Genomic DNA, 14,926 nt, shown 5'->3' with positions numbered 1-14,926 from the left:
CCCTGATCCCGCAGCCCAACGCACACGGACGGGTTTGTAGCGCCTGTGCAGAACCTCACGGACTTCTCTGGGACTGTCTGTTGGTGCAGGATGTCGGCTCCGGGAATTGGAGCGCGGGACTGGGAACTAGGTCTTCCTAGCAAAGTACTTTTTACAAAGGAAGGTGTAGCATAACACGAAGAGCCATGTAAGCATGCTCAAACCTGCAGAGATCGTAGCCACAGAAGAGCTGGGGGAAAAAAACATAGCAATACACACCTGGCTCGATTGGCAGAAGCCAGGCTATGCCAACTTTTTCACCAGCCAAAATAGTTCTGTTGGGTGAGACTTTGTTGACATTACCGTGGAAGAGTGTAGCACAAACAATCCATCTGCTGCAGCAGGGCATTTTAAATGCCTTCCACGTCACTGTCGTGGTTTAAACCCAGCCGGCAGCCAAACACCACATGGCCACTCGCTCACCCTCCCCCACCCCCAGGGGATGGGGGAGATGGAGGGGTAAGGGGACTTATAGGTTGAGATAAAAACAATAACCAAAACAAACGTGTAATGCACAATGTGATTGCTCACCATTGTCCAGCCTGTTCTCCACTAGTGATCCCAGAGAGAATCCTGAAACCACCATCCCCAAAACCCGAGTGGAGCTTCCCAATCCACCTTATTCTGAGCATGACATTAGATGATACAGAATATTCTACTTGGCCAGTTTGGGTCCGTTGCTCTGGCTGTGCTCCCCCCCAGCTTCTTGTGTACCTGCACACTAGCAGGACACAAGGAGTTGAAAAGTCCTTGATTTCTCAGCAACAACTAAAAACATCAGTACATTATCAACATTCTTCTCATATCAATCCCATACTGAATCCAAAACACAGCACTATTCTAGCTACTAAGAAGGAAGGAAAAAAACCCCACCAATTAGCTCTATCCCAGCCAAAACCAGGACAGTCATGACCATTTAAACTGTTCCTGTGACTTGTGCCCACTAGCATTCCCCTCTCTCTCACTACTTGCAGGTCATCTGGGCTCTGGCATTAAAGAGGAGTGAGCATCAGAGTTACCTCCTTTCTAAAAGGGAAATAACTTTTGTTAACTAAGTTGATACTTATTGGCTTTAAAATTCTGCCTGAAATTGTATGGCTAGAAAACTTTATTCTGCTACTCCAAGACAAGGAGAGAATGCCTAACTTCATCCATTGGGCCACTGTCTTACTTATTAGTGCACACTCTGCCTTCAAGGTTCGAGTGGGTTTCAGTGTGCTGAGCACATGGGGAGGCCTGCTTGCCTTCCCTTCTGCCCCTTCCCACCAGCTGACTGTCCTGGTGGGATTCTCAGAAGCAGACCAAGGATTGCACAGAGCTCCCAGAGAACTCAATTTACACAGTATTCGAAGGAAAATAATTTGTTCTAAAACATAAGGAACTGCACACCCATTTCTCACTATCAGGCTAGCATCTGTTGTTCTGACTGCTGGAGGTACACAAAGGACTCTTCTCCTAATAACTCACATTTGTGTTTATTCCCGGGAAAGTACAGTCACCCTGACGGAGGAATGCTCAGTGGGTATGTCTGTCTTACACACAGTGCAAAGTGCCTACCAGCTACGTACTAACTAATGTGCCTGTGAGTACAGTGTGCTGTTGCTTCCTCCTGCACGCAGCCGTCCTGCTGCTTTTGGTGGGGGCTTTTCTCACATACAGGACTTAGGAGTGGGAAAAGGCTTAAGAACTGCATGAAGATGAAGCAAAAGATAGTGTGGCTGGCAACTCTCCTTCCCTTTGGCAGCCCCGTCCTGTTCTGCAACAAGCCATGTTGAGAAAGGCCTCTTCTGCATAGACTAGCATTAGCACTATGCTAACCTCTGTCTCTTGACAACAATGTTCGCCACGGATCTTGAGGCAGCCTCTCAGCTATACTGGCCCTAGACCATTTAAGGATTAAAGACATCTCGGACCTTGGACATAACTTAATATTCTTTGACAAGATAGTCATACAGCAGAATTCTCACTGCAAATGTCTGCCACTGCACACAGCTGAAATTTCATAAATGCTGTTCAACCACATAAAGCTGAAAAAAGTAACCACTTTATTATCAATGTATTTTTAGTGCATTTCTTGGATTTTCCATAGCAACAGCAGTTACAAAGGGCAGAAGGTGCTCCTGTATCATTCTAACATTCTTAGGTTTGTTGGTTTTTTTCCTTCCTTCTTCCCAATACTTCCATGAGACTGAGAGATTCTGTTAATGAAGACACAAAAATCTTCCTTGGAAAAACACAAAGGAAACCTCTATAATGTGAAAGCAAGGAAGTTACTTTTTGAAGACGGTGGTAGTATCAAGCATGTCAAGAGAACAGACTAAAATTGTTATAAATATGAAATTCTTCACACCTAAAGTGTAGATTAGCAGTAGAAAAACTATCAGCATGGGATTGCAACACATCATACATGGAGAAAGCAACAAGCTTACAGCACAGCTGTGCACACTGTCATCCCAAGCTAGCACTCTAATTCTGTACTAGTGATAAAAAGGAGTGATTAGCTTCGCAGCAAAAACAAAATATAAACGCTTCTAGCGTAATCCTTGTTCACTAGCATTACTGAAGGTACAAATCCAGAAAAACAATTCAAAGTCTAGACGTCACGCAGCAGTGGTTGCACTGTAAGGAATAGGCACTGCTTACAGGAAGACCCGAGTATGCTGAACACCAGTAGCAAGTGCTATTTGTGCAACATATCTTCCCTGCCAAACAGAAAAGATTTGTAACTGTAGCAGATTACAAAAGACGACTGAGAAGTCAGAGAGTTCTAGTGTATTTCAACACCACTTCTTAGCAATTTACAAAGCAGAAATGGAGAGGGAGATTCAAGAAAGCCACAAGCTCCCTCTCAAGCGAATCCACAGAACAGATTCTTCGTGGTATGCTAGAAGCAGATCACCTTTCCTGTACCTCTGCTGCTTATTCACAGAGACACAGATTATGGCACACACTGCAGAACAGCAGGATTTGTGAAGTTTGTCCTGAAATCTGGGGCGGGGTGTGTGTGTGTCTGTCACAAAAATGCCTCATTTAAAACCCAAGTAAAACCAGTACTTCTGAATCCCCAGTTGATTTCATATTCTTTGCAATGGAATCCACTGATTCAACTTTGGCACAATGCTTGCTCTTTAAAAAAAGGAAGGAAAATAATCACTATCAGAAGGCTAAATGCTGTTTTAAGACTTAATATTTTAGAAGCTTACCTTGCAGCCTTCACATGTAATGACACCATAATGGATTCCTGATGATTTGTCTCCACAGATCTTGCATGGAATAATTTCAATTTGAGCTGCAACAGAAGCACGCATCCAGTTAATTACATTTTCTTTTAAACACCTTATAAAAGCATTCCCTGATCAGCATTTGTACAGTGAAAACTAATAACCTGCTAAACATTATACTGCATTAACTATTCATTGCTGAACTGCAAGGGTCCCCTAGAGCTTTGGACTAAATTATGGCTGCTCGTTATATAATAGCTTTTGGGTTATTAAAATGGGTCATTTGAGAAGGTGTTTAAAGAACCCACAAGAAGGCTAGAATCAGCATTTCAAAGCCAAAAAGAATAGAAGAGTTCACATTTTGGCCAAAGAGCTAAGATGACACTAGAAAGGTTTCTTCCAATCTTACTCATGTAAGATCGCAAAATGTCATCTTAAAGTTTGCCCTGCCTGAAAATGAATGCAACACCTTTACCAGAGGGATCACCATCATGCCATCCAGTTCACATGACTGGCCAACGCTAAAGAGAAGTAACAAGGTAAATAGCAACTGCGTTTTACACAAGAAATCCAAAATTCACGTATCTGAACTGAAAGTGAATTATCAGTACGTATTTGTGTATTAGCTACCAGAGAACAAACGAGGGAGGAACACAGAGCAGTATTCTAGTCAACTTACAAAAAACAAAGGAGTTGGTGCAGTCTGGAAAATGCCATAGAGGTACGTGATATGAAAGCCCCGATTTTTTAAACTGAACTTCATACACGTAAAATATACTTACTGGATTCAGTTTAGTATGTGACAAAACTCTGCATCTATCTGTAAATCACAGCACCTTCCCAACTGAATACATGGATTTAAGAAGGGACTCCTGTACGCTCAGGTACACTGCCTTTGGAGTACAGGACTGCAGTCGTTTTGCTAGCAAGTCTTTTTGGATAAGACCATGCTGAGACAGTGCTTTAGAGTACCAAAGAGCAGCAGTCCACATTTTACATATGCTTGCACGTGCTCACACAAACACAGCCTGTACGCATTAGGTAGATAACAAAAAAACCCCAAGAAAGCACCTTCTCTGCCACAGTGGTGGTCGGATCAGGCTACAGCAGTTTTCCTGAACAGACTTAGTCCAAAGAGGAGTACAAATGCAACTTCTGCTGTGTCTCTAACTGTGATATACTAACAGTCAGAAGGGCTGTTAATATCCTGTGAAGAACTAAAATCCATTCACAAGATACCCCTTTTGTTTCAGAGAGCTTTTATTTCATCTAGTTTATGGCTATCCAGACTGTGACAACACATAAAATCGCATCTAATGCTGTCTTACAATGCATTAGCTTAACTTCAGTTGTACTCTCTCGTTTTCAAAAAGTCATGTCCACTCTTACAAACATTGCATTTTACACGCCATTAAATCCCTAACCAACTGCTTATTATTAAACAAGAATCATCTTCCAATGCTGCTGTGTGCTCCATTTCATTGCAGCCTGACATCATAGCTCAGGATCAGGCCAAAACTATAACTGTAAACTAGAAAACCAGAAGACTTTTAGCACAGCACTGACTGTGCTAAAATAGTCCTTCAAAATATTCTCCAGATGACATTAAATGCAGTGATCAGAGCAACTGAGTAGCACCCAAATAGTCCCCATTTGCTCCCAGGAACCTAAGAGCAGCTAAAATGCTCTGCTGAGGAAAGCAGTGCCCAGCAGCTACGAGACTACATTGCTGTTTTCCTGGCAGTTCCATATCAGCAGCTTTCAAAATGTTTTCATACAGCAGGACACCACTTGCATCTGCCCCCATCATAAGGATCTTAGCATTCTTGACCTTTAATCCCCCACCTTCCCTGCAGCAACAAAACGATAGACTGAAATTAAAAGGTCTGTTTAGGACACTTAAGGAAGGAAATACTCCTTCCCTGCAGTCCTCCAAAAACTGTTTTCATTTCACTTTGCTCTCAGCTAACATGTTAAACACAATGGAGCAGGAAGTGAACTAATAAAAGAGAAAAATAAAGTGTATGCTATCTTATTAAAGTGTTAGAGTAATTATTACTAGAGCATCATATGTTTATGAACAAAGCTTTGAGCAGGAAAGGTAGCATAATCCCACTATACACCAACACATTGAACAACAGACTGAAAGTCACAGAAACTCAAAATCTGTATAATGTGCAGTTCAAATTCTGAGAGTAATCCTGTGGGCAAATTCCAGAATAGATCTACCGATTCCCAGTTGTGCCTTTTCAATATATGATTATTTTTCTACTTTGCTGCAGCGAATCAGCAGCCTTCTCCAACTCCTTTGACAGGGTAGTGACAAGGCTTATCTCAACAGCTACATGGCAACGTATTTTTTACATTTCACTTTTATATACATAATTATTGCCTTATTTTGAAAAGGTATGATATAATTGGATCTTGTTTATCTACAATCTGCAGCACATTAGTTAAGTCACCCAGGAAGCCTGTCTATGCAATGTCTATTTCTTAAGCAACAGGACATTTGCAGAGTGTTTTTGAAGGAATGTAACATGCCTTCAAAGTGATGGCCTAAAGCTAGGTTACTAATAGTCTAAAAGGTGCCATAATTAGTCCCAAATGCATTTTCCAGGGTGCTTTACTGCTAGAAGACAATCTCCACAGATTCACAGGATCTTGCTGTGCCAGCATTTGCTGACCATTGTCTGTATGAGCAGCGGTACCAAATCAGGTATAGCCTTAGAACTACAGATTTCCCTGAATCTATTACATCTTCAAGGTACTTTCAGTTAAGCACGCAGCGTTTAAAACTTCAACTTACCGTTTCATTTTGAGATACAGGACAGTGGGATGAACCCTAGAAGCATCAATCGCTTGGGACTGCCACAACCAATTGTATTACAAATTAATGCACGGAAAGACATCAGATCAATTACTGCTCCACGTGGTTGTCTTTGCAAATCAACTCATTGAAATGGAATCCCTGTCGCGAGTTCATACACTTTCCATATAGCATGAAAGGACTTAGATACTTTAAACTTACTAAATGCAAATTGCCTGTGCCAAGATTATGCATTTTTCTTATGAGGGTGAAAATATTTTCCCCACTTTTAACTTTGACATGCAAATATGTACTTGCTAAAGCCTTGTTCTTATGCAAACAAGGCAGGTGGGAAATATTTTTACATGTCAAGAATATGTTCCAACTTGGTTTCTCACATTCCCAGAGTTACTTAAAGCTTCCTACTGTGCTCACATTAATTGTACCTGTTCTGTGCTTACATATATTTATACGGTATATTTTCCAAGATTATATAAAATACTCTAATTCATGCTTTAGACTAGAATTAGCCTAAATTACAGTTTACAATTTCTGTCTCCTGGGGTGGTGCTCAGGCTGATTCTGGTTCATGCATGAGCAAATTATTTCTTAAATATGAATTGCAGAAAAAAATAAACTCTTGTGGTTGCTTAGAAACCGCTACAGATACCCAGGTGACAGATGTAGTTTGTATTGCCAGATTAAAGGCCTAAGAATCTTTCACACCCTGAAATAACAGTGCTCCAGAATACTACCAAGGATGTCCTGTTCCAAAGGCAGCAATGAATAGGAATAAAAGCCCAAACAAACCACCATGAGCACAGAGACCCACTGCAAGCATCGAAAAAGTTGCTACAGAAACTGCTCCGGAGAGAGAGAGAGAACTGACCATCAAGGGCTGGAGGTAGTAATCATTACAAACTGATGTCAAACACAAGGCAAACTCATCTCCATAGGAAGGTCATCTGACATCCACTAAGATATCTCAGTGTACCTGACTTTAACATGTAGCTATTCCTATCACTAGAATGCCTGCGAATATTCCTTCTGCTGTAATGTCATATGATCTTCATTTTAAGGCAGGAAAATAGAGTGCGGACTCTTTGATTTGCTCAAAATCAGACAGAACAGGAACTTGAGCGCAAGTATTACAGGGAAAAAAAGCCTGTGTTTTTCCCCTGAACCTTTCTTCTTCCTCCATCCACTGTTTTCACTTGGCAATTGTCTGAAGTAGCTCTGGTATGCTTAAATTACATGATTGCCTCCACCTAATTCCTAGTGAACAAGCCTACAGAACAACCAGAGAGACCACTAAACAACATCTTTTGTTGGCATCTGGAACAGAAGAACATGCCTTATTCCCTCCTGCTCCAGGCTTTGCTTCCTTCCCCAAATCTGGAAGAGTGTCACTGGGCTTGCCTGCCTTTTTCAAGTTCCCTCCCCCAACCAACCCCCCTAGACAGCCCTCTCTCTCTTTATTAACTCCTGCATCATGAAATGCTGCTTTATTCCTTATATGGTTTGAGCAGCAGAAGAGGAAACAAATCTTAATTCTGTATTGCTAAGTAAATGCTCTGTACAAGCTCATCATAATCTTTAGTTTGTTCCTTTCTAGCTCCCTGGGCAGACCCCAATCAGGACATGAGCCCATATAGCCAAGTCAAGCACAGAGCGTCTTTCTCCCCAGTTCTCCCATTGAAGTAGAAACACACTAAGCCTCAACACAGGAAAGTGTACTACCAGTCCACCCTGAAGAAAACATTTGTCAAAAGAAAACACTATTTTCCAAAGACAGAAGTTTTTTCCTTCCTATTAGTGTGTCTAAAGTTTATTTGTTTCTAATGAATTAATTGTCTTGGGGTAGAAAAAGGATTTTCCCATTTCTCCTCCTGCTTTCACACTGTTATTTTAAAATTGTACATTCACACAGATCATGTTATTTTTTCCCAATTCACAACCGGTATGAAATCTCAGATTTGGTATCCTGGGAAAGGCTCTCCAATGGAAGCAAAAATTGGTCCTCATTCCTGCCTTTTAGATGAGATTCACTTAGCTGACCTGAGCTATATTGAAAGTTGGGTAATTAGCTGAAGTTAATTGTCTTGTCTGCTTCTAGAGTGATGAGGAAGGGAGGAAGAAAGAGAAAGAAAAAGAAGGGGAGGGAGAAAGAGAAAGTGAGAAGGAAAAAGGGAGAAGGGGCATCATTCATCTTACGCAAGACAAGCCAGATGAACCTCTGAGTGAGTGAGTGAGTGGAGGAGCCTCCTCTTCACTCACCAAAGGAGGAATTTAACAGTACCTTAACTACAAGCCTAACTTTTAGAAGGTCAAAGTCAGGCGAATCCTATTGCCTCCTCCTATTCTATTTCTGAAATCAAAAACTAGCATTTTCTGGAAAGGAAAACCTGTGTAGGAAGTGCTCCCTTCCCCTCCCATGGTACACAGGGTCCCAACTGCCTGTGTACACTGGCACCATTGAGTTAAGAGTATTTCTGCGGAGCTCCCCATCACAGCTCCCACCCTTCAGCTCTCAAGGCAGCAATAGCAAGAAATTCCAGGTAGACACATTCCTTTTTTATTCAGTAAAGATGGACTTGAGCACACACTGGTTAGTCTGCCAGACTGGCCTTTAATTCTTAAAACCCTCTGTGGGTGCTGAGCATCCTTCTCCGAGCCACTGGCTTTCTGAGGAAAGCACTGTAACCAAAATTGCTAGCTGAGGACTTCCCTGGAGGCTAGATGTGGGGTACATACAGCAGCCAGGACTGCATCTGGGATCTCCAGGGTCTCAGGGTACTGCTTAAGAAGTTACACCTCCTTTGACTGCAAGAAAGGTTTAAATTCCTTTCCCTGAATGTGGCTCGCCCATACCCCACTTCACAGGGTATGTAGCATTTTGCAGCTAATCCAGAAGGGCTTTGAAATAAATATGATACATATACAAATTGGGCTAACCTGCTTCTAAAGGGATGCAGTTTGTGCCAGACATCACTGCTGGTGCTGTTTGTAAGTATATTGATTAAATTAGGAGGCATACATATTCACTGGCATATTCATACATATTCATTGACTCAAACAAGGGTACTGCATGTAATGTGGTATTTAAAGCTACATAATATCTGATCACAAACTGAATTAACAAGGAATGATTTTACTATATAATATTCTAATCTTCCTGCATTTTCAGCTTCATTACCTAAATAATTTGTTCTGTCATGTACCCTAAGTAATTTGAGCTGGCTGCAAATTACTTGCCTCCAAACACCTGCAGCTTACAAACGCTGCAATTCTACTAAACTGAAAGCTAGTGGCAGCACAGCTCTGCCCATGCCATTAATATACTACGTGAAGTGGCCATCTGTCCACTCATATATATATTAAAATACTTAAACCCAGTGTACTTCTAAGGACAACGGCTGGTTGGAAGACATCTGAGGCACTTTTAGAACACACAGTAAGTGTTTTGATCAAGAGCTGATGGAATTTACCTGCCCACTCCTTGTGTGAAAGGTTTGTTTATTCTATATACAATCCTCACCGTAACAGCATTCTGGCCACAGGCAGGCCCGCTGGAGATTGCAGTGATACAGCTAGTAACAAGTAGCTCCTGAGAAGAACTAACAAAGCCTGGTATCCTGGAGATTTGTGTCTCATGATTGGATTTTCTGGGGTCCAGTAAGGTTGAAATTCCAGCAGAAGCCTTCCCAGCACGTGGGACATTTCCTTGCATCTTCCTCTCCTTTACAGATTCTCTTATGTATAGCTGAGCTCAGGCTGCACAGTGTCCCTCAGTGGAGTGTTAGTTGGGGTATCTTTCTGGATATCATTTTCAATTTTCATGAAACGTGTAAGAACATATCTTTAGGACAGGTGATGCTCTCAAGCTTGGCTGAAATGGTTTTCGAAATAAGGAGGATTGGAGTGATGGGCAGAAAACCAGACAAACACAAACAACCTCTCCAAGCCTTGTTTCCTTAGGAAATCACACTAGTAATAAAATAAAATAAATACTGAGGTTATGCTGGTACAAATCCTTTGAAGTCTGTGGGTGTGATGGGTGGAGTAGAAATGAACATGGCCACCAAAGTATTAATTAAAGTAAAGTATGAGCAACACAAACACACAAGGCAGAAATGCTGCAATGCAAAGACTGGATCTTTGGGCCTGAACACAGCTGAATCCCTCTTAGTAGGTCACTCGATACTGCGCAGCGCCCCATAACACTAAAAACATTCGGCTTCAAAGAGTATTACAGGAGATGCGTGATAAATAGTGCAGACAACCTGAGCACTTTTGGGCCTTTCAAGACTGACTATCAGGAATAAATCTAAATTCTTTCAACCTCTGTTACTGATTTGGACACACTGAAGGGAACAGTGTAGTAAGAGCTCATATTCTCATGCCAGGATCACTGATGTTTATGTTTATTGTTTTACTTAAAGCCAAGAAGTTTTACTTACACAAATTTTAATTTAAAGAACTAAAGCCTTGCTATTACATGAAGCACTGGCTTCAACAAAGATACTTGAATACCTCATGAAAAAAGGCAGTATGGAAAATGGTTTGGATTCTCTAATAGGCAAAACTATTTCTGTGAAGTTCTTGTGAGGTCTCTATGTATATTTTTTAGAAAATTGCTGAAAAACTTTAATAGACTATCATAATATTCTTAATTTTTATAAAGAAAAATTAAAACAAAAAGAAATCCCAACACAAACAATCTAGGACTTTTATAAGTGTTTAGGAGCACAAACAAGCTAAAAAGCAATTTAGGGTTTTCAGAGGAACTCAGAGAGATGATGTTTGCTCCCTCTCGGTCATGTGTACAACACTAAGTGATCTTTATTTTCCTTCTTATAACAGTCTTATATCTTTCCACTGTCTTGGCTTTATCCATCCAGAAATATTCTCAGGTTTTTTTGACCCAGCAATGCAACTTGGTATCTCAACATCTGTACCACCAAGCAACTGAAGACATATTTTTCCTTGCACTTTTGAGGAAAAAAGACCAGCAATATAATTTGCAGCTGAAAACTAAATGATTTGATTTCCGTTGCTGAAGGAATGACAGGTAGAAACAACTCTAGCTTGGGACTCTGGTCATATTATGAAACCATACCACAGACCAAACTATAACATCGAAACACTGAACTACAAGTCTAGGCTCAAAATAACCAGGACTGCCACAACCAGACATGCTCAGTTGTTCAGGAGCACAGACAAGTAGTTCTTTGCAGACTCCATCTCTCATTACTTCCCAGGACATACAACTAACATCCTCCCAGTTTGTGAAGCCTAGGGAGTTCCAAAAACTCCAGCTTTGTTACTGCTTTCATGAACTTAAATCAAACACAAATCATGAAGATGGCCGAAATATATACCAAGAGATTTACACTGTAGCAAGATAGAGAATAAGGATACTAACTCTATTGAGGAGAAGACAAAACCAAGAAAAAACAAAGCACCAATTCCGAATACAAATTCTACCTTTTTATAGCGGAGGAGAAGATTCATTCACTAGACACAACACACAGGCACAGTAACAAGACATAGAAACCAAACTTACAAGAAGGGGGAAAAAATGAAGGGAAAAGTGTGCTATGCAATGTCCTATGCATTTCAAAAACAAAGCATTTGAAGACATTTCAATTTGATTATTTCAAAACGGTCAGAAAAGATTTCCAAATTTCATAAAACACCAGTTTTGTCCCATAACATTTTGACTTCTCTCTTTCTTTCTTGGTGGCTCAGGTGATTATGAACAAACATTTAACTACTTTATTCCTCTCTTCTCTGGCTGAAAATTAACAGTAGTTATACCGGCTATGATGAACACAGTTTGGAATATGATTAATTTGAAGACTGGGCTAAATGTTTTTCCACAAGAAAACACACTGACATCGCAAACGTGACTCTTTTTAATGAAATATAATATAGTTTTAATCAAAGCCCTGAACTGCATGTCAAGAAATAAATGCTATAATCCTCATTCTAGTGGTGATTTGCTGTGTGAATGGAGACACTAGTTCATGTCTCATTTTCTCTACCTACGTAATCAGGATAATTTTTCTTTATCTCTATCTCCATCTACAGCTATCTTAGGTGACTGGTACCTACTGTCAAATCTTGGGTCTTGGTCTTATGACCCAAGAAAACTAGTGAGCAGACCTCCAGACAAACAAATCCTCAGTGTTTTGCATTGCTTAGATAAAAGTTGCCACAAAACTATACAATAGGACTGCTAGTTGTCGGAATTTTGTTAGTTTCCTTTTTTAACTTTTAAAAACAAAGCTTACAGGTTTAATTACACAGCTACAAAACATTGCTCTTGACAACATTACACAAAATACAAGTTTTAGAAGCAACACAGGTGTGAGCTATTACCACAGTAACTGCCAACACTGACTTCTGCTCTGATTTGGTACCGCATTTATTCAGTAAGCAGCAAGCTAGTGCTTATGTCAATCCATGCTGTGTGGTTTTAGAGGACTCTAGAGTTCACTCAGGTTTTGACATCCCTAATTTCTTCCTACAGATAACCATTAACCTTGGGCATTTAGGAAGAGGAACACCTGCAGCAGGGGCATAAGCACAGTTCTACTATAACACAATCTATACCATGCTGCTAGAACAAACAAATGCATAGTCTGTCAAATTAAAAAAAAAAAAGAAAAAAAAGAAAAAAAAAGTGAGCTGGTAGCCCCAGATGCATGTGCACCTTGAGGCAGGGAAAGTCCCCTTATACACAATCACACTGAGGTTTCTCATAGTCTTTGCAACTTTTTCTCTTACATTGGGAAAAGCAAATCTATGCTGATTTCTCCTGGTGTCCGTATGTTGGGCTTTCATTTTGTAGTATTAGTGGAGAGGAAAACAGAAAGTGAAATCTGCAGGAGAATATAGTTCAGAATACATTTATTTGCTAGAGCTAGATGAACAACACTAAATCCATTCTCCTCTCCTCCTACCAAAAAGAAATCTGTACTGAAAAGTATCTTAAAAAGTGTAAAAAGCAAATGTATTTGTACTTCTGTCCAACTTCCCAATTCTCTGGAAGAAACTAATAAAGACTTTATTTTAATAAAAAAAGTTTTTTAATAATGCACCATTTCAGAGTGAAAAATCTAAATAACCTCTGACATTTGCTCCACAGATTAATGCAGAGAGCCCCCATTTTATATGAAATTTCCTACTCTCAAGTGTTGGACCTGGCCTTCTGAAGACTGGAATTTGTTAATGCAAACACTGCCCTCCCACCTTCTTTTCCCTAATTAAACGTACTGCCTTAGGGGAACAATTCAACATTTCTGTTTATTTGCTTGCAGTAAGAAAACAAACAAGAACTTACAAACCACTTGTCAATTTTAAGCACCACTTCAGCAAGTCAGCTACAAGTATCAGCACAACCACCTTCACTTGAATTGTTTTTCACAGGTTGCAAATAGTCTTAAATGATCAACGCTTTGAAGGCAATCATTTTAGTCCCTATTACAAAGTGTGTAGTTACTGTATGCAGGATTATGAGAGTAACTTAGTTGCTAGCTAAATTAGACTAGCATTCATTAAGGAAAGATCTTTTACTAGCTTTTTAGAACAGTGGTAAAAGGGTACTTGGAGAGTCTTAGACTACCTTTTATACAACGTGAAACCTCCTTCAGTCGATTTTGTTAAGAAGCTATGTACATTTATACTATCTGTTTGCAAAATTACATCTCAGTTCAGGGGTCTCATTAGGCTATCTACTAGCACAAATCAAATAATATCTACAGTTACTAGATTTAAAAAGAAACACCACACCTGGAAAACGCTAATCACTTGCAACATAGTGTCAAAATTATTAACAATTTCAACTAAATTTATTTACAAGGCAAGAGGCTCCTGAATCATTAAAGGTACGTTAGGTCAGTGAGACTGCAAGCACCACTAACTGTGGATAAGGTGGCAATTTCATTCCTTCTGCTCATATGCACGTAGCTTTCAGATCAAGCACTAATAATTCCTGACATTACTACTTAGAAGGTTGTCTCCTATTAGCAACCCTTCACCACCACATGTTCTCTACCACAATGCACACGCTTTCCTTTATACTTACTATTTAGTCAAGTTCCACTTTAATAGTTTGTTTCCCAGGGACAGCAACAGGCAGTTCGGAAAAATGAACATGGAACGAACTCAGAAGTGGTAACAAAGCATGGGGGAACACAGTAAGGTAAATGTCCCTTTAAACAAAGTATTTGTCATGATTCAGCTTTGTCCTGCCATTTTGCGAGGTTACACAAATTTCATTAAGGGTTTGGCCTCTGCAGAAATGACAGGATGTATCACTGTGTGTATTGAGAAATGGGACTTTGTACGATTAAGTTAAAGCCAGGCAAACATGGCTGGGGCAGAAGACGCTTCCTTAGAAGGCAGCTGCACTTTAATGAAAACCCACTCAAAACCTGAATTTACTTCTAGAAGAAAAAGAAGTATTGCACCCAGACTAGAAACTCCATCATTCTGAAGTGACTACATCTGCATTTTTAAGATATTTTCTCTTTCTTTTTGGCTGTACATGAATTTGATGTCATTAAAAAGGCTTCCTTTGATGCTGTATGCCAAGTAGAATCATTAGTTTCTCACAAAGGTGTGCTCTAAATGTCTAGTTTAAATTTTCATTTTCAGATGATTCATCTAAGAGATGAACAATAACAACCAAAACCAACTTCAGAACTCTAAACAGTAAAAAGCCTTTTAGCTGCACTCACTCATTTATTAACTCCCTCCAAAACCTCCTTTCTGGATTCACATGGCAGCCAATACCGAGCATGAATTCTGCAGCTCCTTCTATGATATACGGCTATTAGAACCAATCCACAAC

General features: G+C 40.1%; 1 protein-coding gene across 4 annotated transcripts in view; it reads right to left on the bottom strand.

The window, feature by feature from the left end:
* Positions 1-14,926, bottom strand: part of RORA (RAR related orphan receptor A) — a 383,361-nt gene that overhangs the window by 27,782 nt on the left and 340,653 nt on the right. For all 4 annotated transcript variants that reach the window (XM_074836864.1, XM_074836867.1, XM_074836865.1 and 1 more), the window contains one exon: positions 3,243-3,328. In XM_074836864.1, the coding sequence (XP_074692965.1) occupies positions 3,243-3,328 (86 nt within the window). The remainder of the gene's footprint in view (positions 1-3,242; positions 3,329-14,926) is intronic.

This window comes from Strix aluco, chromosome 12 (genome assembly GCF_031877795.1).
Source record: "Strix aluco isolate bStrAlu1 chromosome 12, bStrAlu1.hap1, whole genome shotgun sequence".
Lineage (NCBI taxonomy): Eukaryota > Metazoa > Chordata > Aves > Strigiformes > Strigidae > Strix > Strix aluco.
Note: the sequence above shows the minus strand (reverse complement) of the source record. Positions and strands in the feature narration are given on the sequence as shown.